The 21480-nt window shown below is 44.3% G+C and overlaps 2 protein-coding genes across 8 annotated transcripts in view; both read right to left on the minus strand.

Annotated features, from left to right (window-relative positions):
• Nucleotides 1-596: 596 nt before the first annotated feature.
• endouc (endonuclease, polyU-specific C) lies at nucleotides 597-5245 on the minus strand. The gene is made up of 8 exons (XM_042111100.1): nucleotides 5089-5245; nucleotides 4732-4794; nucleotides 4440-4539; nucleotides 4217-4328; nucleotides 3522-3643; nucleotides 1789-1901; nucleotides 1531-1681; nucleotides 597-1281 (listed from the first exon to the last, which is right to left on the minus strand). Exons 1-8 carry the CDS (start codon nucleotides 5097-5099, stop codon nucleotides 1021-1023), a joined length of 933 nt encoding a protein of 310 aa, XP_041967034.1. The 5' UTR covers nucleotides 5100-5245; the 3' UTR covers nucleotides 597-1020.
• Nucleotides 5246-5845: 600 nt separating this feature from the next.
• The window catches only part of ppfibp1b (PPFIA binding protein 1b), a 29410-nt gene continuing 13775 nt past the window's right edge, over nucleotides 5846-21480 (minus strand). The window contains exons 7-30 of one of the 7 annotated variants that reach the window (XM_042110442.1): nucleotides 20039-20131; nucleotides 19698-19790; nucleotides 18200-18317; nucleotides 17850-17894; nucleotides 16511-16572; nucleotides 16322-16406; nucleotides 15925-16064; nucleotides 15276-15355; nucleotides 14831-14891; nucleotides 14637-14669; nucleotides 14476-14505; nucleotides 13919-14096; nucleotides 13540-13572; nucleotides 11922-12063; nucleotides 11584-11712; nucleotides 10914-11064; nucleotides 10567-10678; nucleotides 10322-10410; nucleotides 9760-9882; nucleotides 9509-9634; nucleotides 9050-9238; nucleotides 8506-8673; nucleotides 8031-8096; nucleotides 5846-6986 (exon numbers count right to left, since the gene is read on the minus strand). In XM_042110442.1, coding sequence (XP_041966376.1) covers nucleotides 6903-6986; nucleotides 8031-8096; nucleotides 8506-8673; nucleotides 9050-9238; nucleotides 9509-9634; nucleotides 9760-9882; nucleotides 10322-10410; nucleotides 10567-10678; nucleotides 10914-11064; nucleotides 11584-11712; nucleotides 11922-12063; nucleotides 13540-13572; nucleotides 13919-14096; nucleotides 14476-14505; nucleotides 14637-14669; nucleotides 14831-14891; nucleotides 15276-15355; nucleotides 15925-16064; nucleotides 16322-16406; nucleotides 16511-16572; nucleotides 17850-17894; nucleotides 18200-18317; nucleotides 19698-19790; nucleotides 20039-20131 — 2430 coding nt within the window. In that variant the 3' untranslated portion in view covers nucleotides 5846-6902. The remainder of the gene's footprint in view (nucleotides 6987-8030; nucleotides 8097-8505; nucleotides 8674-9049; nucleotides 9239-9508; nucleotides 9635-9759; nucleotides 9883-10321; nucleotides 10411-10566; nucleotides 10679-10913; nucleotides 11065-11583; nucleotides 11713-11921; nucleotides 12064-13539; nucleotides 13573-13918; nucleotides 14097-14475; nucleotides 14506-14636; nucleotides 14670-14830; nucleotides 14892-15275; nucleotides 15356-15924; nucleotides 16065-16321; nucleotides 16407-16510; nucleotides 16573-17849; nucleotides 17895-18199; nucleotides 18318-19697; nucleotides 19791-20038; nucleotides 20132-21480) is intronic. The other 6 variants (XM_042110445.1, XM_042110443.1, XM_042110446.1 and 3 more) reach the window with 6 other exon arrangements.

The raw sequence follows: 21480 nt of genomic DNA on the forward strand, positions 1-21480 counted from the left end.
TGTGGGTATAGAACGCGTTCCGGTGGACAGTAATGATCATGGCAGTGAATATTATTATGCTCAGGGCTGTAGTGGAGTCTAAACACAAGTAAACGCAGTTTATCCACCTCTGTATATACTTACCACATACTTACCAACACTCTAGGAACCATTAAATACCACTGCTATTGGTTAAAACATTGGACCACAACCTCCACCATCATCAAACATGCTCTAAATTCCTTTTAAAAAAATCTGATACAGCCGCAGTCCACCTTACCATGATCACAGAATTCTTAGTTTACCCCCTTATTTCACGACTACACTCCTGATTATGCTTCTTCACTGAGATCTTTAAAACACGTCACCATTCATTAAAATGTTGAAGGTACAGTTAGGAACAAAATTATTCATACCCCTGGCAAATATTGATTTAATGTTGGTTTTCTCTTGACCTATGTTCTGACTGCCTAACTGTATCTGTGGTATATTCTAGTTTAATGATTAAATAATATACTGTATCTGTGAGAAAATAAATGTTATTTAAGGTGCAACAAAAATGTTGAGCTTAGTAAAGTTGGTATACAATTTTACATTTTTAAATACAGTCAACACAGTTGTAAACAAAATGTTTATTCACCTTAAGCCAAACTATATGCAATGTTACTAAAAGCAACAGGATATACACTGTTTCTTAACCCTTAAAACATTTACCCTAAAAACAGAAAAGCCTGGTTGCATAAATGTACTGCTGACACAGCTGACAGTGCAGGCTATCTCAAGAACATCTTGCAAGAAGCAACAGACATGACAGATACAAATCCACTATTGATAAAAAAAAAACAATCACATTTCAAAAGATTTTAAGATCTTCTTAAGCCCTGTATTTCAACATCACCATGAAACCATAACCTAATTATTTAAATTCAGCTGGGTCTCAGACATAGTGAGCATTGCTTTACAGATGAGTAACAGAGCAGAGAGCATAGGCAGTGCTGTAGTGAAATATGTGTGGTTCAACAGGTGCAGTATGGGCACCCTCTACAGGTGCCTCTTGTTGCTGCTCAGCAGCTTTGGGTAGGCAGTGCCAATGGAGCGACCGTGCCTGTACACCACCAGCTCCAGCTGGTACTCATCCAGGTTCACCACAGCCGTGGAGGACTTTGTTGTGGAGGTGAGGAAGAGGATGGTGAAGATGGCCACCTCAAACTCAGGGCTGACCCCGACGAAGGCGCTCCCCACTGGCTTGATCAGGCCATGCCAGCTGAACTGTGTGTTCAGGACATGGTCATCTGAGTCCGGCTGGAGGAGTGGTCATAGACATGGGAATCAGCTACAGTATGTTCACAATAACCTTTCTGAAGAGAACCGCTGTCAAATATGATTGTCTGGTGTATTATTTGCAGATATATTGATTTATTTATATCCAGATTAATGTACTTTCACAGCGAGTGTATGCGATCAACATCTTGTTAGTTGTTTATTTACGTTTCTGTGAATGACTGACTGAGTCGGCTCTCTATATAAATATTTGAAGTGAGTTGCAGTTACCAGATCATTGTATGAGGCTTTGTATCCCTTGTAGTCGAGGTGCTTGTGTTTCTCCTGCAAGTAGTACTGGACCCAGTTGTGGAGGCCCATGATCTCTCTGCCAAATTTGCTCTCTCCAACAAACACATGCTCAAATCCACTGGAGTCAGCCCTATCCCACAGAGAGTGAATGAGCTATTTGTGATTGAGTGAACTCCATTTATCAAGTATACGGACACATGGTCCAACACATAAAATTCAAAAGGAGTTCTCACTTACCCCCCATTGCGGTCTCTGTGATAGACACGGAACCATATTTCATACAGATCCGTCTTGAACTGCTTCAGGCTAGCCCGTGCCTGCCCTTTCCCCACCAGGTATGTGTGTGCTCGCTGAGGGAGGGATAGCAGAACACATGTTCATGTTAATTGAGTGTAGCCTCACTAGTCTGTATCACAAATAGAACTCTATTAATTATGACAGATGGGGTGATAGGGGATTTGTGGTGTTTCACTTCAGTCTATCCACCTGGGCCTGATTACTTTGGCTGCCTGTCCTTCAATATGTACTTCCCCTTTTCTCTAGAAAGTGTTCAAACACACTTTTACAATGTTTCCTATGTTCACAGCCATATTGTTTCACATTTCTCATACTTTGACAGCATAAGACACCCTTAAAGGTGCAGTCAGCGATTGGGCGATGGGCGATTTCAAGCCCATCAATTTTTTTGTCACATTCAGCAATAATTCCCTCATGAGTCATGACTGCTAGCTGCCCATTCCGTAAGTACACTGTAGTAAAACACTGTCTCTGTAGACAGTCCAGGCACTGAAAACTGGAAACAAACAAAGTGGGGGCAGCCTGTCCCACAAACAATAAAGAAACCACAAGTGGAGTTTCTAGGAATTCTGAAGGGAGTTTTGTTTGGTCATGGGTTAAAATATAATGTATGTTGTTTTGGACAAAAGCATCTGCTAATAATTTGAAATATAAACATAAACAAATGTGACTTCCTGCTCAATTGCTGACTGCACCTAGCCTAGAAATCTAGACGCACCCTAGCGGCGGCAAATTAATTTGCTCAGCCTGTAAGTCTAGTATCAAACCATAGGGATTTCTATTGGCTGACGCCGTGGACAGCGCTCTATTTTGTTAGAGAGTCTTAAGGCGGGCTTAACAGGATAACGACAGTCCTGCGACGGTGAACAACAAGGGAGGTGGCTATGGCGAACGAAGAGCGGTTGTTTGAATTGGCGTTGCCGTCAACTTTGGAGGAGTTGGACTTGTGCTTTTCTTTGAAAGTTGAGCAACACAATGCACTTAAGTCATTCCTTTCGAAGAAGGATGTATTTGCCGTTTTGCCGACCGGATACGGATATGGTCGTAGCGCTGGCCTATTGCATGCCTAGGCAGTTTGAAAGACAATTCTCTGCCCGCCCCTTGGATTAAGCGAGGTGAATGGTTCGATTCCAGACTATACATTTCAATGATATAAGATGGCCCGCCAGGCTAGACTGCACCTTTAATAGCCATTAATGATGTTTGCACAAGAGGAGAGATGCAAACTACTATGAACTGAAACAGCATTACTACAAGACCATTATCAGTAATACAAGACGACTACTACTGCAAGCCTAATATCAGTACTCCATTATGTTAATTACGAAAGTATTCACAGGCTTAGTAGTAATGATGTGGCAACACTTTAAGTGAAAGGACAGCTGTGGAAACACATGATGAAACAGATGGTTTGATTGCTCCAGCATGTTGTTCTTGTCCGACCTTTGGCTAGTGGCTTCCAAGAACAGAGCGTGACAGGACGCACCAGAATTCCCACTGGAGTTTAATTCTGCACAGTTCATGTCAGAATAGGGAGGGGTAAGGACATGCAAACATTATTTCATAAAAGGTCTGACAAAAGTAATGGGCATCCATGCATTACGAAGAAAGATTGAATGCCGGACATTGAGATTGAGTGGTTTGAGTGAGGGCAGTGACATTCCAAGTCTAACCTTCATCACTTCAGTCTCCAAGATGGCGTCTAGGAACTCGTTGTTCTCTGTGACCTCCTCTGCTGTGACCATCTCAGCCGTGCCTGTGGCCATCTCATAGTTATCCAGCAGCTTAATGAAGCCTGCAGAGACAACCAAGACCAAGCAATTCAAGATTAACGGACAAATTATAATTTACTTAGAGACAGTAATTTACATTGTCATATATATTACATTGAAGTATTTCATACACAAACTTTTGTAATTTGCTATGTTTTCACACATTCTGCACAAAACACAAAAAATCATGTTGGTTTTAAACTCATGATTTGTATAAAAACTCCTGTAGGAAAACAGAATAGTTTTTTCATTGTATATGTAATGACAAAGTTTTGGCAGTATGATTGGAAAGCACACTGAGTTCAGGCTTGCTTTGTGTGCCAGAATCTAATTATGGGCTGTTGCACAATAACATGCTGAGGCCTGTTCTGCATCAGCCCGGTGAAAGAGGCCTGTTCCAGTGAGAACCCCCAAAACCGTTGTGCCCTCACACAACGTTGGGGTGGAGCCACATAATGACTGTGGAAACTTTAGCTAAACAATAAGTTACATAAAACCAGTCTGTTCATGAGCAAGTCTGAACAGAATAGTCTTTATTCTATTAGATGCAACACATTGTGAAGGAATACTACTACAATGTCAGACCAAATACTCACGGGCATAAGTGGTTATGCTGTTAAGCTTATCCTCATCAACTGAGGAGAAGAGAGGTTTTGCAGCATAATCCCTTGCATAGGTGCTTCCTTGGGTAACATAGCCTGCTTTGCCCTGGTTACAAATGAATAAATGTAAAGCGTTTTTTTAGTTATTTCTTCAAAATCACAACAGATGAACTGCAATGCATTTCTGCACAATGGAAGAGAACCTCAGACTCCACACCTGCAGATCAATGGTGTAGTCTGTCCCTGGTGACAAGCGGTTCTTATCCAACTTCCACAGCTCATTCAGAATGTTTGACAGGTCCTGGTTCACTGTTTGACTGCAGTGCAGTGGGCAACATAGAAATGTTTCTGATACAGCATCATGTATCAAGAAGTAGTCTAATGTGCTAAATGTCAATGACTGCATGATTATCTTTGAAAAAGGAAGGACCATGTGGGCTGTGTCATGGATTGTTGGGTGTCACATATTTGCACATAAAAACAACAGTCTGGGGGGAAAAAACACCTACCTTGCTGCATTTACCAGAGGCTGGGCGACTGTTAACACTACCATCAAAACTCCATAGCTTGTTCTGGAAGAGGTTGCAGTAAGTCACATATTGTAAAGGAGGATTTACCATTGGCTAGAATTCACCTTTTAAGTAAAGTCTATTATGCATGCATTGTATAACACCAAGAAGTGCAACGATTTTAGACTGTGTTGCAAACGGTGAACCTGTTACTAACATGTTTCGGCGAAGTCTACGTGGTGTCACAAAAGTGAAGAACGTATTCCGTTCGCACTGAATTGACTCCACGGAAGATAATTACACTGACAATACTTTCAATAACAAATGGAAATCAACAATTCAGAGAGTAATACTCACCCGTACGCCATGGTTGTAGTCCACCTAACTGACTAAAGTCGAGCATATAACCCTGTAAGCGGCCAAGCCCTCCCCGTAGGTGATTTAACTCTTAACTGAGTGGTATGCAACGAGCCCCAACTTTTACGTAATGTTGACGTAAAATGAATAGTGGGAAGGCCTGGGACAGTAACTGGCGGGCTACTTCATCTGAACGCCTCTCTATGACAACAATTAGATTACACTTTCTAGAGGAGCCAGTGCAACAGGGCTGAAGAGGATTGCTGTGATGGTCAGCCAAGTAGGCTACTCAAAGTGGGCTCTGATCATGGTGCAGTTCTGCACAGATGTCATGGCATCACCCTCAAGTTCATACAGCAACACAAGCCTGGCTCCCAACACACAGCCTCTCTTATGTAGGCTACAGAGGAGTCGGAAGCAACCGCCGAGAGGATGACTATGGCAATACTCTTTACACTCTGGTCAAGCACTTAGAATGTGTGCATATTAATTACTTTGTAACATCAGTTCAATTGCATAATTCACCCATCAAGAATGGGTTAAAATGTTCTTTGGTTGACATTTCTAAAATGAAAAGAACATTTAGCCTACATAATGGGTGTGGTCTTGTGTGCTGAGCATTCAAAACTACAGTGGAGTCCTGGGTGTGTAGAACACATTTGTATGTTTAACAGTGTATACTTCGGAGAACCAGACTAAGTTCGGAATTCTGACACCCCAACCCATGACAATAAACAATTTCCAAAAGACAACTTCATTATTTTATTCAATAACTTTAATGACCTGATAAAAAGGGATAAAAGTGGACACAGTACACATTTTCTTCTTTATGTGGCTAGGGCTGCCTAAGACCAGTATCAGATGGTTTGGATCTGAGAACATGCCAACACAGCCTCGCTGTATATTTTCACATAGTAACAGTCAACATAATTCAATAACACAGTTCTGTTATTACAGATATAGAAATTATTATTTCTTTGTGTTAGGACATGCTCCATATTTTGGCAAACAGGACAGAAATAACATGCAATGATACTTTACAACCAGGAAACGGGATTGACTGTGATGAGTTACATGTTAATACACGAGTGAGAATGCATGCAAATGTATGCCACCAGCCTGTGGAAAGTACAGCAATATTCCCTGTGCCAGGCAGATGCATTACAATATTTTGGCATTAGACTCGCAAAGATGCAATTTTCAGTAGCACAATAACCTCAAAAACGGTTTAATTCTTTATTCTGACACTCCTTTATAAAACCTAGTTTGAACTCCACCAATATCTGTGTCAGATAGGAAAAGTGTCATTGTGCCGTTGGGTTATAAAAAGGGCGCTCTAGATGTTTTAATTAAAAAATAAGCCATAATAAAAAATATTTCCAGGAACCAGCTGGTAGGTAGGTGAAAATGCAATTAGCTCACTCATTTTTTACACTTCAGATCGAATCAAATGTTTTCCAACCTGTACTGCTAAATACACATAGACAGCTGAAATGCATATCATTACAACGGGGTGACACTGTCCTGCTTGTGAGGCAACCTGTCTGCTCCAAGTTGACATTGGGAATAGGGAGCGATGCTGTTTTGTAATATTAATACTAACGTTAAGGTCGTGGCCTTAGTATAGCTGAGGTGGCATTGGCACCGAGACTACGAGCTGTCTGTCAGGAGGATTCTGAGGGTGGAGCGGGCATGCAGACTGGCACTGCCCCAGGGGGACAGGGAGGAGGGGTGCAGGTTGGCACAGGTTTGGCAGTCATCCCAGCAGCATCTAGAGGAGTGGGCACCTTGGCAAGGCCCCTCACACATTAGTGTCAAACATTAGAGTCGTCATCCGTCACGCTGGGATTGGGCGAACTGGAGATCTCCTTAAACAGCTCATCGTCTTTCAACATGCTCTACAGACACAACACATTGATAATCAGTATTACAACTAATAAATCATACATATCCATAGATAACAAAACACACACATCTACACTACACAATTACATATCAACTTGTACAAAATTCATTTGCATGACCAAGCAGATCTTTGGGTGGCAATTTGGCTTATTTGGGGGCGAAAAATGTCATCATGTTGGCTTCATATCATGCTGTATGTTTGTATTTCATACATTTTGAAATTTATCTTAAGTTTATTTTTTAATAATTTGTAGTATGTTGAATATTTTATATTGATTTTCGTATTGACTTACATTTACCTTTAAGGTATAGGTCCAATTCAGTGCCTGTCACTTTAAAAACTTGAGAGTAAATTAGGCTTTAGTCTCACGGTTTTAGGCTAGTAGAAAAAAGTGCATAATGCATAAGGATATATGGATGCAATTCATTATGATTTCTATGTAATAATAAATGTTCAAAAATGTAACAAGTGGAACATAATCGTTTCATATGATTAACTAGAACACAGTAGTTAAAGGCAGTAGTGGTAAGTTTATCAGCTGTTGTTATTTTATTTGTAAATAAATAGTTTAATGACATGACATAAATGATTGATTTCTGGCCCACAGTCAAACACAGCTACTTTATGAGCGACATACTATCAACTAATTTTTTCACGCAATAGAAAAGGGAGGCCTGCACAGCATGGGGGTTGAATGTGCTGCTCGCTATTTAATGAGTCCCTTAGCATTACTGATAGATGAAAGTTAGCAAGCTAGCACAATAGAAACTGATTTTGTCACTTAAATAAGTGTCCACCAACACCCCCTGCTGACAAAATGTGCAAACTGATAGAACGCAAACTGCATTTGTAACGAGTACATCATGAGCAATTCAACAGAAAAGAATGGGTGTGAATTTTGCTTTTTTCGCCCGTCGCAGATAATTATTTGGTTTATCTCTGGGGTGGCACTGCCTCCCCCAGCCTTCCCGTAGACACGCCCCCGACTAAATCTTTGGCCTCACTTCATCTGAAGTCTACTTGGGTGAGTTCTTACCGTCAGGTTATTGATTCCCTCTGAGAAGGCTCCAATCTGCCTCACTGTGCCCTCTGAGTCCTCCATCTAAAAACACAGACGAGAGAGAACATTGTCTGTTCCTAGTCCTAGATAGAATGGACTAGCAGACGGAATGACCAATATAGGCTCACTTCCACCACCTACTGCTGAGAACACTCAAGTTTGTCTTGTGTAGAAAGCTTGTATTTACCTAGTTTGGATCATTATCCTACCTGCTTATTATCCTACTTGCTGAGTGCTAATCTTATTTTGCTGGATTAAGTTAAAATATGCAAAATGTTCCTAAATACATTTCTCACATTCACATCTTTCTTTGCTTTGCTGTAGTGTGAATATTGGATATAATGCTCTATTCCACTTTCTCTCACTACTTCTACTCAATGCTAATACTATTTAGATGAAATGAGCTATGCACTCTAAATATAATGATGAGGCCCCGTGCAGCCTTCCTCACCTGTTCTAGCCGGTCCAGGTCATCCTCGTAGATCTGCAGCTCCATGCCCCGGTAGCCCTTCTGGAAGCTGCGTCCCTTCGGCATCTCTACATCCATGGGGCACACATACTCTTCCCGATCCTCCTGCTTCTTCTTCCTCGTCAGGGTGCCGAAGCCCAGTTTCCTGGGCTGGGGACAAGAAGATCAGCACCAGGTTAAATGGAGCGTGTGGAGGACTTAAACAAGCACTTAGAGAGCAACTCAGTCATATATCACTGCCAAAAAAGGAAAATTCTGTATACTGTAGCACAATTTAGGGTTGAGGCATGTTCTACTTTGCTTTATGGAAGTAAAAAATACTGAACATCCCATGGTTTGGGTTGGTAGACACATTTTTACATCAGAGAGAATGAAAAATCTGAATAAGGCCCCTACGCACAATGTCAACAAGCCTCATTCTGAATTCTTGAGGTCATTGGGTACATCTGGTTTCCATGTCATCCTGACCATAGACAGCTCTGCAGGCAGACTGTTGTGTGTGCCAGCTGTGTGGCGTGCTGCGTACCTTGACCTTGGCGGTGGCTGTGAGGAGCGTGTAGTCGGGGTGCTCCACGCACTCCTGCTTGGACTGCTGGGCCTCTTGGCCCACCAGCAGGGTGAAGTGGGTGCCCAGGTGTCGACGCAGCAGCGTCTTGTTGGGAGGGATGTTCAGCAGCAGGGCCATGGTCTCCACATTAAAGCGTGGCTCCAGGACCTGGGACACACACACACACACACACACACAAAGATGCAATGTCATACAGTATATACCACATATTAGTATACACAGCAGGCGCATAAACGCATGCACACACACATGCATGCACACACACACACACACACACACACACACACACACACACACCCCACATCAAAACAATCAAAAGGTTTTGTGAGAACACATTTCTGTATTAAGGTTATTCCAATAATCTGCCCAAGACGTCTTTATAAACCCTCAGCACTGTTACACCCTCTGTCTTCTCACCATGAGTCCTCCATGGACTCCGCTGCCCCTGAGGTTGGGTGCGTACTCAGCCAGGTCCACGGAGCGCAGCCACTCCATCACGCGGTGGTTGGTCCACTGGGAGATCTCTGCAGGACTGATGTTGCTCTGGGGGACACAAGGACAGTTGTTTCACCACAGTGCTACCATCACAGCCACTGGCATGGATTAATCCTCTACAGCCTGTCTCAAGGACTCCCACATGGTCAGCATAAACTTCTCGTCTCCCTCACCTCGTCGGAGGGTCGGCGGCGCAGGCAGTTGGGCTCGTAGTTGTTGAGGCGCAGCACCTGGATGGCTCTCTTGATGCTCAAGTGGTGCAGCACGCTGCCCACTTTCAGAGACAGCAAGTCATCCTAAAGGCAACCAAGACCAAACCAGACTTCAACTCAATCCTTGTGAATGTGCAACGTAATTAGGGGAACTGAGACCTGCACTTGACGGCAAGAAGTATAGGAAAAGTATAGGATAAATAAAATATATGTATAGTATATAGTCTTCCTATTTTCACTGCATTAATTGTATTGTATTTGTTGCTGTATCCATCTCCTTACCATCTTGTGAATTCTCATTTTTACTTAATTCTAAATCTCTGATATTTGTTTGTATTATTCCCATTTGTTTTTCTCGCTATTATTGTGTATGAAATGTGCTATACAAATAAAGTTTATCATTATTATGGTACATGTATGCTATATAGAGGTTTTTGTTAATTGTGCATAACAGATAGGATTTTTTCCCTGAAATTACAAAGCAAATTTGATGCTCATATTTAATTCAGATCCAGACACTCACCACAGTCATGTAGTGTAGCATCCGCCCATCCACCCTGGCCTCATCAAACTGCGTCTTATACTGGGGCAGGCCAATGTCATCCAGCCACCCTGACGGAGAGGAGGGAGGGGGAAGCACAGGAGATGAGAGAATTAAAATAAGAAAAAGAGAATGAAAAGAAATACTTTAGCAGACGGTGGCACAGGGGCCATATATGTGTCTGACTGATGTGCGAGATGTAAAGGGCAGGAGGCGGTGGTCCTTACTGGTGACCCAGTGGTAGTCCAGTTTGCCCTTGCCGTCCTCCTCCTCTGAGCCCAGGGCCTGGAGGGCCAGCTGCAGCTTCTTCCGGTGCAGAGGGTGCTTAATGCCCAGCTCCTGCAGGGACACACGCACAGCTAACGCATGAAGGGGGGCATCGGAAAAAACGGAGTTCTATTTCCATACACCACATACACACTGTTTACGCCAAGGGCTTGCAATGACATTTAATACTTTACCCTTCAACGGAAACAAAAGATTATGTGTTGTCTTTCTGTACATTGTCTTCCCGTACAGGACGCCTGGTCGAGTGTGAATCTGTGTGTGTGTGTGTGTGTGTGTGTTCCCTTACCCGCTCCAGGTCATGCTGCGAGGCCTGCAGTAGTGTCTGGCCAGATGAGATCCACTGGCGAGCCAGACTCACATACAGGCCCAGGCCCTGATCCTGCAGCCACTCACACACCTGCTCCCGACTCCAACGTGCAAAGGGTGCGTCCAGCTCACTACAACACATACACTTGACACTCAACACTTGACACATCGATAGTCTGCATTAGCATACCACTTAAATCAATTTATTTATATAGCACATTTACTGTACAGACTGCTTAGCCGCACCAAAGTGCTTCACAGTAAAGTGCAATAAATAAGATCATTAAGACTTACAGCTTAACTTACACAAAATAAATAACTGCTGAAGAAATAAATTTACATACATGATATACAATAATATATATAATACATGAAGACATTTCTAAACATACAGTTCTCCTTGAAAGTATGTGAACCCTTTGAACAGTTTGGAGTTCTCTGTTGTTTTATCATGATTTTCTTATTTTATCATCACTAGTTTTTAAACATGAACTGTCTGGTGTGTATATTTATCAAATACATGGACTTCAGAGGGAATTGTGTGAGAAGCCAAAAAATCATGAAACATGGAGTTCATTTGTTGGGGTTCATTTGTTTGTTCATTGAGGGTTCACAAACTTTCCTGGTCCTGTCACTGGCCTGCTCCTCACCTCCTGTTCTGCAGGTCCCGTGACCAGCCCAGTCGGGGTCCCGCTGTGGCCCGTACACCTCCCCTCTTAAAGTCGCCCTCCGGTAGGTTGTCATCCAGGTTAAAGGAGGTCGACTGACTCCTCCGCAGCCTGCAAAGAGGTGATGAGAGGCACATGAGGAAGACAAAAGAAAGGAGTCAGGAACATGGAGAAAGAACGAGTACAGTTGGAGATTTAAAGCATTGCTTTACAGCTTGTATTTTGCCACCAAAAGCAAAAAAAAATATTCCTATATTGCAGATGTTTGGTTAATCAAGACAATAAAACAGTCACTGTATGTCATTGGGAGAAGCACTTACTTTCCAAACAAAGCTTTGATTCCCTTTGACTTCTTCTTGCCTTCCGGTGAAGTGGGGAGTGTGTGTGTGCTGTCACTGTCTGCCGACCGCTGTGGCATCCCAGCCAGGTCTAGGTGGTCTGTTCCCTCTTGCTCCGTCTCCGCTGTGTGCACATACAACTACATTACCCACAATTCCAAACAGAGCATCCATCTGGAGGCAACAGGGTATCAGGAGCAGACAATGACAGCCTTGTTGTGAAACTGCGGCGAGCCAGCACACAGGAAATCAGGAACATGTCTCCATGATGGAGGAGAAGAAAAGAAAGATGTTAGAGAGGAGAAGAAGAAAAGGTAGTGGGGGCAGTGGAGTGAGAATGGCAGCTGAGGGCAGAGGAAGCTGGACAGCCTCACAAGGCTTCCTGCTCATGACATCTGGGCACAGCTACAGAACAACTGGATGTATGATGGAGGAAGGCTTGGATCAAATCAAACACACTTGCTGTGAAGTATGAAGGAGGCCACTCAAACACACACATGTGCTAGGGATGCTCCATTATGGCAAAACTCATAATCCTGATTATTTTGGTCAATAACAATATTATGATTATTTAATATGATTACTCAATGGTTTTGGAAAAAATGTAAATATTTAAAGTTGCTTACTCAATGATTTTGGAAAAAAAATAACTTAATATTTTTATAGTGAATTAAATTCAATTTCAAATATAATTCAACTGATAATGTGTACAACAGTGCTTCTGTAAAGCAAAGGAGTGTGCTGGATTTCTAACTCAAGACAAAACAAGAGCACTGTGCAAAAACAGAATGCTCCAAAATATTTTTTATATTTCAATTTTGTCGTTTTATAATTGTTGGAACGACAATTAATGGCACAGCCCTAACATATGTGCATGCACACACTAATACACCACATACACATGTTGGAACACACACTGGCAAACTCGCTGCCATTTGATAGCACTGAGGTGCTCATTAAACACTGTTATGAGCAGTGAGCCGGTTTCTAAATCAGACGCAACCTCAGGAAACGGGGTATGAGGGGGCTGCTTGCGGCTTGAGCGTCTGCTGGAAGAGTGCCAAACCAAGGGCCGTGGCGCTGGGGGCACTAACGAGTGATTATGGGGCACAGAGGCTCCGCGTTTGGCTTTCAGCACATCAGACGGAAAACCCAGGAATGTCTAAGGCCTGCACTCCAGCTTCCGGAAGGAAATCCCACGTTTTCAGTTTCGATCATGTCAAACGCCACAGAGGTTTCCCACAAGGCTTGTCAGGAACAGGGAGAAATACTGAATCAAGAGGTCCTGAACCAAAAAAGGCCTCTGGTTTCTTCTTAAACCATTTTGTCTATTTCTAGTGAAGATCTCCTTAAGAGGGATGCCTTGCATTCATCCTTCAGCTTGGGCTTCCATGCTAGGAGCATGAGCAGAAGCAACCAGAGAGGGGGAAGGGGTGCATTCAGGAATGACTGTAGAGGAAGTTAGCTGAGAGAGTTATGCGATGGAGGAGGGGGTGGGGTGGCATGAAGGGGAAGGGGGAATCCAGTTGTTCCTCTGCAGTTCTCCAGAGAGGCCATGCAACAGCAGCCTCCCTACTGCAGGGGGCGCTCTATACCATACCTAGCATAGGGGCGCTCACACTTCGCCCGCGGTCTTCACGCGCCACACAACGCACGCACACACGCCACACCGGGACACAACAGGAAGGACAAAGGACAACAAAGAGTTACGACAGTGAAAATAACAGCCATACAAACACTGACATGGAAAAAAATGACAGATTCCAACACACTGACACCAGAAGCCTTTTCAACTTTGGCAAATACATGAACAACACTGATATGAAAACACACACATGTGCAGTGATGAAACTGAAGGTCAGCTAAAGGAAAACAGTCATATCTGACTGACACACACACACACACACACACACACACACACACACACACACAAACCACTGGGTGAGAGTGTGTGACCGCTCCAACCACTGCCTGCTCACCCAGGTTGGGGGCACTGGCTGTCCTCTTGCCCCCTTTGATCTTGAAGAAGCCTCGGCCGAAGGAGGATCGCGCCTTCTTGGTGCCGAAGCTGCTGTCCTCCTCGACTGTGGCGCGGGCAGTCGGGGGCGACTTGGGGGGCAAGCAGGTGATTTTGTTCATCTCCTCCTGGGCTTTGCTCTGCAGACAGCGAGTGAATGGCATTTAACATCACTGAAATCCTGGTCAGACAGAACAGTTATTCATCACACAGACATATCACGCAAAATTACAACACAAAATTAGGAAACTCATGACATGGCCACAGAGGCTGGATTTGAGTGGATTAGTATTTCATTTGCCTTAGTATACCAAGTAAACACACAAACAAAACAAATGACCAACAAACAAATAAAAGACAAACACTGAGCACAAGATCTTGCGATGATACATTCCGAAAGCAGTCCTTGACGGTAACTCAAGCAGACAAACACACACACACACACACACACACACACGAACACAAACACACATGAGGCATTCAAGGTGGCAAACACAGCTGTGGACAGTGGCTGCTAACCTTGAGGAGAAGAAACAAGCTGTCATTTGCCTGCAGAGACAGCAGAGGCCAGAGAGAGAGAGGAGAAAAAAGAAGAGAAAAGGGACAGTTGACAAGAGGGAGGGAGAAGGGCCGAGTGAGGATGCCACAGATGGACAGAGCTTAGAGAGGAGTTTACTCACCTCCGATGGCCTGTCCTGCACCGCCAGCGGCCTCTGAGGAGGAACAAACACACAAACAACACTTGACATTTATCAAACCTTTCAACCGTCTGAGGTCAGAGCAAGAGGTGGACTGGGACACAGGAGTGAAAGTCTGGCCTAATTACCACTCGAGCGTTACAACATGGCACTGTCACAAGTGGCAGGTTATGTACCTTTTCACTGCTGCTGATGTCCAGGTGGTCTTGACTGCCAGATGTGGGTGGCTCTGGGGTACTAAAGGGAACAAAAAACAATACAGGACAGTCAGGGACAGTTACAGTAATTTCCTGTGTATTAGCCGGATTGCGTATAAGCCGCAGGACAGTGTTTTATGCAAGTTAAAAGAAACAAAACCATATTAATACCATATTAACTGCCCCTGTGTATCAACCTCATAGCTGAAGAAATTTTGCAAAATCAATGTATAAGCTAATAGTTAGGAAATTACGGTAGCAGATGTGTGAGCAGATCCAGCTTGAAGATTTCCACACAACAGTATAATCAAAGCAGCCTATTAGATGTACATATGACTGAATGGTGGAGTGGTTGTTGTTCCACTGTTAGAGCCTTAAAGCAGAGATGCGTGTTCAAACATAGGCCATGCTGAGGGGCGCTCACCTGTCTGGCAGCGCAGGCTCCTGCTCCAGGCTCTGGGTGGGCTCTGGCCTGGCAGGGGGGGTGGGGGTGGGGGACGGCTCCTACAGGAGAGGAGAGGAAGATGAAGCCTCATGACCACACCACAGAGACGGCTACAAGTCAACACAGTATGTATACACATGCATTTCTCTGACCTGTAAGGAACCAGTGTTCCATATTGTGTCTAACTCAGCTAAACAGTCACCGGTGACATTGACCCACACCATCAGTTACACGGAGGGGCTGCTATCAACACTGCTCAGTGACACATCCGTAGTAAACATGTGTCGCCTTGACTTCAATTTACCCTTTAACCTCAGGACAGCTCTCTTAAATGTCAGCTATGCCCGTTTTGGCCTTGAGGTTTCACCCGGAGCACAATATACTCGTCAGAGTGACAGAAGCTCTAAAAATGTCAGAGTGGGACCCCAGGCAAAACACTACGGTCTATCGATTGGCTGCTGGCAGAGTAGCAGCATGAGGCTCTTCAGGAATGAAGCCTACGGCAGGAAGAAGCTAATGTTGAGAGCCAAGCTGCTATAGTGTGATCAGACACCCTACACTTGTCTAACGGGCAGTTCTGAAAGCGTTTTCGGACACAGGGTGAGTGGGAGTGTGTCGGATGTCAAACCTCGTCCTGGTCCCGCCCTGCTGCTTCGTCCAGGCCGGCCAGCGCCAGTTTCTCCACTTCCATGGCGACCGAGAGGGCCGTTGACACCGAGCCAGAGCTGTCGCTATGACTCCCATCACTTTCTCCATCTTTCACTTTATCTAAGGTGAACAGCGGGGGATGGGGGTGGGAGAGCACAGTTTAGAGGAAAGGCCAAGTGCACGCACAGTCTTAGGGGGACATCATGGGCTACATGCACAAACACACATGTTTGCACTTTATTTTCTTCAAACTTTTGTATGTGATCTGCCAAGACATGTTTAGATCCTGAATTTGTTCTAGAGTTGCTTAATGAAACAATACACAAGAGACAATGCTAATTGCTAATAAAACCAACCAACCATTCACATAAATTCACCTTTTTTCCCTTGAACTTGCATCACCATCTCCTGGACCTTCTTGTACCGAGCTACCGACTGCCGAAGCTCCTCAATCTTGCGGTCCTGGGACACACACACACACACACACGAGAGTAGTCAGCAACAGAAGGCTCTGTATTACCATGCCCAACCCTTCTAAGGAGCTGAAGTTATACTAGTGGCTGTACCTTCTCCTCATTAGCAGCCATTAACGATTCCATCGCTTTCTTCATTCTCGGCACCTCCACATCTGTTAAGGCAGAGTACCCGCAGTGAGATATCTCTCTTGAAAAACACAGGCTTGCACATTCAGCATTTCAAATGGAGGCAACATAAGAAGAAAACAGAACAAACGAACAAGTTTTCAACTGGATCAAGAGGTACACTAGAGGTACCCTATGGGATGCAGTCTGTGGGAAGAGTGACCAGTGCCTCTGCTGTAACACGGGACAGAGCTCAGCCATGGACAAGGAGCTGGACGAGGACGACTTTCTGGAAAGCTCCAGTGAGAGTGGAGAGTGAGGGAAAGGATGCTGTGGGGAGTGGGGGGAGAGAGAGTGGGAGCTGGGGGTGGTTAGAGGGACCGAGGCGTGGGTGTTGATGGAGAGAGGTGACGGAGGAGAGGTGTTGAGAGCAGGCTCCAGGCTGGAGAGGGTGATGACTGTTGATGGAGGAGACACAAGTGGACAGAGGGGACAGCAGGAGGAGGAGGAGGAGAGGAGGAGGAGGCGGCGGTGGTGGGACGAGGACAGAGACGCTCTCGACATGCCGAACGGCCACCAGACACGCAACCTCCTGAGGATCCTCCAGAGGACCCTGGTGAGCTGCAGTATCACCCTACCAACAAGTCCAGAAATGTACCGCAGGTAAACTCTACTTAGCGTGGCTGATAGACTACATACCCTAGAGATTTAGCCAACGAGTTATTCCTTACTTACACAATTGGCCTGGATACTGACAATCAGATAACAGGCAAAAGCTAATCTCCTCGAAATAAGTGTATCTGCTCTTTCATGACACCTACAGTATGGTGATCAGAAGATGATTGATTGAAAAAGGTTGCTTTTTACTTCTCAGGTCAAAATGGGCTCATTCTTGTGACACAGTGGGAATATGATTACCCTATTGAACTAACAGATCAGACTGAGACATCCTGATCTATGTGTTCTGTGGCCACACAAGACCACATTTTGTGAGGGCTATTTTCAGACGTCACTTCATGGCACTCTTCTCAGAATAGGCTAACCTCATGATAATGCGCTATTTGCATGTACATGACTGCACTTGCCACAGCGGTCCTACTAAATCAAACAACTCCTTCACTAACGTGTAATTTTTCAGCGTGTCAAGGTGATAAAGGGGTCTCTGTTGTTTCAGAGGAGAGTGGGAGATGGTACATGCCCACACATGCAGACCGTGAGGCCAAAGGACAGCTGTGCATGGAGAATGAACGAACAAACAAACAAACAAACACATGAACAAATGAACAGATGGATAGATGGATACAGATATGGACACGTCCCTTACGTTTCTCTTTCAGCCTCTTTTTATAAGTTTCCTCTGTGAGGGAGACTGGACAGGATAGAATTATACAACACTCCAGGTTAGTGCAAACATCATTGGGATAGCATCATTCAATGTTAATGACTCCAAATGACAGCAAAACAAATCACCCTGGTTGTTTAATCTCCCACTATGACTGGTGGGATGCCGAAGTGATCTTTTCCACCTTGCGGACACAGCATACTAAAAAAAAAAAAGCCCCACTAATCTAGGCCAGCTGCGATGGGGGCAGGTTGGGGCATTGACCAGGGTGAGTCAGGAGCGATGGGATTTCCCCCCTGGGTGAGGGAGCGGGGTGTGGACTGGGCACTCACCTCTCTCTCCGCTGTCGGCTCCTGCGGGCGTGACCGAGCGGTAGCCCGTCTCATCCTGCAGCCTCCTCAGCTCCCCGTCTCTCCCGTCCAGCTGCTGATGCAGCATCATCAGCTCCTCCTGCATAAGCCCACACAGGGAAAGACACTGTTACAGACAGTCAGTCACCCAGGAATATGTTAAGGGAGGGAAACGGGCAGGTAAATGCTCAGAGGTCAGAAGTTGGAAAATGGGATTATCGTAATTTCCCCACTATTAGCCGCGGCTTATACACTATTTCTCCAGCTATGAGGTTAATACACAGGGGCAGTTAATATGGTATTAATATGGTTTTTAACAACTTGCATAAAACACTATCCTGCAGCTTAGACACAATGCGGCTAATACACAGGAAATTACTGTAGGAGAAACCATCTTTATTACACAGTTACAAACACACTGGATGTCACAACAATCTTCAGAGCCCATCTCAAACCCAATCAAACAGGATGCATAGCTCACACAAACACCTTCATGACTGTTGAGTCTAGTTTTGGCATTATCCACCTTTGACCCCTGAGTCACCTCTGAAGTGGGATGTTCCTTCCTGTATTGTTCAGTTTTTGTTTTACTGAAGCCAATTTACTGCAGTTAAGACTACAGAGACAAAGTCCCAGACCCAATGGTTGAGCCACTTTTAGAAATAAACTGGGTTTTAGTGGATGATGCGTTTAACATACTCCGCATGTTTTACATGGCTATCAGAGAAAAAAACAAACAAGAGCTGGCATGCAACTAAAATATATAAAATGGAAGGCAAGATGCCAATTGGCATTCTAAAGATATTTTGCAGTCATTCTGATCAGTCAGACTTGTGGCCTTAGATACAATGACATAACATACATTACAGCCAATTCTAGAATAATACATGTGAAATAACTCTTCAATGTTAGTACTGCAAACAGCCTACATGTTATAATCATATCCTTGTTCTAGAATTTCTTCAAATACTGTATCCTGGATAGAGCTGAAAAGGGTGGGAAGCCCTTAAATGTGAGCATACTTGTGGTTAGGGTTATATGCCTGCATCCAAAAGTAGTACTTTCAAGGATACCACTCTGTGAAGCTCAAAATCTTATGGTGCATTTAAAACTCAAAAGAAAACCTGCGTCTGTGCTTGTAAGAGCTTGCTGTAACCGCATATCTGTCTCCTCACTCCCCTGTAGGAACGACTGCCAAAAATCATTCATATCAATGACTACGTCTGCAGACAGCTATTGTCAATCATTCATCAATCACAGCTCTAGTGGGTAGGGGGCATGTGCTACTTTAAGGGTCATCACTGCTGATTGGTTATGAAGTGAGCTGGTATTTTCTTTTCTTAAAAAAAGAAAAGAAAATACACTGGGAACACAACACAATAAAAGCAGCAGCAACAACAGCAGCAGCAACGACAACAATGACGACGACGACAACAACAACAACAACAAAATACAAAAATCCAGCCTGCGAGGGGCAAACCTTCAGTGCCTGGATTTTGTGCTCCTTCCTCTGTTTCTCATACTGCATCTGGCCCATTTTGATTTTCAGGCTAGAGAGCTTGGCCATTAGCGACTAGCGGCAGAGAGAGTTAGCCCAGGAGGAAGAGAGAGAGAGAAAGAGAAAAGGCAAGACATAAGACAGAAAACACTCCAAGAGCAGAGGGAAGATGATCAGATATGGCAAGAATCAGAAAATGTACCAGAAAATGTGAAGGCAAACAGTGAATGGCTACTGTAAGAGGGGCAGTGGTGGCACATGTTTGAGTGCAGAGGGGAGTGGGTGAGTGAGTCTGCACTGGTATTCCATTTAGCTTTACTCACCTTGGTAGATTTTAGTTTCTTCTCGTACTGTAGCCTCTCGCTCTCCATCTCTGACACCCTGTACCTCAGCTCATTGATCTCCAGGATTAAAGTCTGAGCAGAGAAACACACACACAAACACACACCACTTTAGCTACGCTCAAACTCAGGGATCCCAACCACATACAAATTAGCCAGCCAACAGTAAAATGCTAAAAAGGCACAAAGGGACCAGCTGGACATTTACATTTCACAGAGTTGGTAAGTGGTTTGATCAATAAAAGTCACAGCTTTGAAAAAACACACAGTGGAAAGAGGGAGGGTGGGTGAAGGAGAGAGAGTGAAGACCGTAAAAGGTCTATAGATAGAATAGAAAATGAAATGCTTATTGTAAACAACTAATTCAATTGTTTTGACAGAACTCTGGAGAAAATTATTATAGTTTGGAGTGATCAAGATACGTTTTTAGCTTTCACACAGAACTAAACACCATATGCTAGGCATCAGAACCAAGCATCACTGCTACCCTGGCTGCACTTTCCACCAACTACGCAATTCTCCCACACTTCCCCTCCGCCTGGACAAAGAGGTGGAACGGACCTGCGGGACCGGGCCTCCACAGCTGCCTTTGAGCATGAACTTTAACACTTTGAACAACATCTTCCAATACCATGCCATCATGGTGCCTGTGTGGTTCCAATACCATGCCATCATGGTGCCTGTGTGGTTCCAATACCATGCCATCATGGTGCCTGTGGGCACTAGGGGATTTTATGGATGAGCTCAACACTCTGTTGTCTTCCATCCCTGAGCATGACTGTCCCTTACTCGTCCTTGATGACCTCTTAAACATCCCAATCTCAGCTGACCTGATACACTCCTTTGACCTACAATGGGTCCACAGCCCTATTACTAACAAAGCTGGCAATTCTCGCTCGATATTGTATCAAAGATACCTGAACAGCCACGTCCCTCCACCTACCACCTACCCCTCCACCACCGGACCACTGTTTCATACAGTTTAACTGTTCCTTCACCTACGGTATCATTCCGCCACAGCCTCTGAAACCTGTCTCCAATCCACTTCCCCTCATTTACTGCCTCCACCTCTCTAAAGGTTAATGATGCCACAGTCTCTCTGCTCCATGTTGACTGAATAGCCTGTCTGAATAACTGGTCCTCATATTTGCACTCTATGTTGCACTGCATGTTCTCTCTTTTTTTTTTTTTACTCGCTTTGTACAAAAGCATCAGCTAATAAATAAGTGTATGTTTTGTTTGTTTCCAAGATTTGATTCTAAACTTGGACACACACACTCAAATTGCAAGATTTCTACACATTTGTTTCATTCTCCAAAACACTCCCTGCAAAACTCAAGCCTACAAGCACAAGCCCATCCCTGGATATAACACCCACATGCTCAGGAAGCTGCCTCTGCTCTTCTCAGGCCAGTGTGTGAGCG

This window comes from Alosa sapidissima, chromosome 11 (genome assembly GCF_018492685.1).
Source record: "Alosa sapidissima isolate fAloSap1 chromosome 11, fAloSap1.pri, whole genome shotgun sequence".
Taxonomy (NCBI): Eukaryota; Metazoa; Chordata; class Actinopteri; order Clupeiformes; family Clupeidae; genus Alosa; species Alosa sapidissima.

Bases quoted from the DNA above. Each gene is read 5' to 3' on its own strand.
- endouc (XM_042111100.1), bottom strand. The intron at 1,902-3,521 runs GTTAGACTTGGA...TCCCTCCCTCAG, and splicing joins TGGAGACTGAAGTGATGAAG to CGAGCACACACATACCTGGT. The intron at 1,682-1,788 runs GTAAGTGAGAAC...TCTGTGGGATAG, and splicing joins CACAGAGACCGCAATGGGGG to GGCTGACTCCAGTGGATTTG.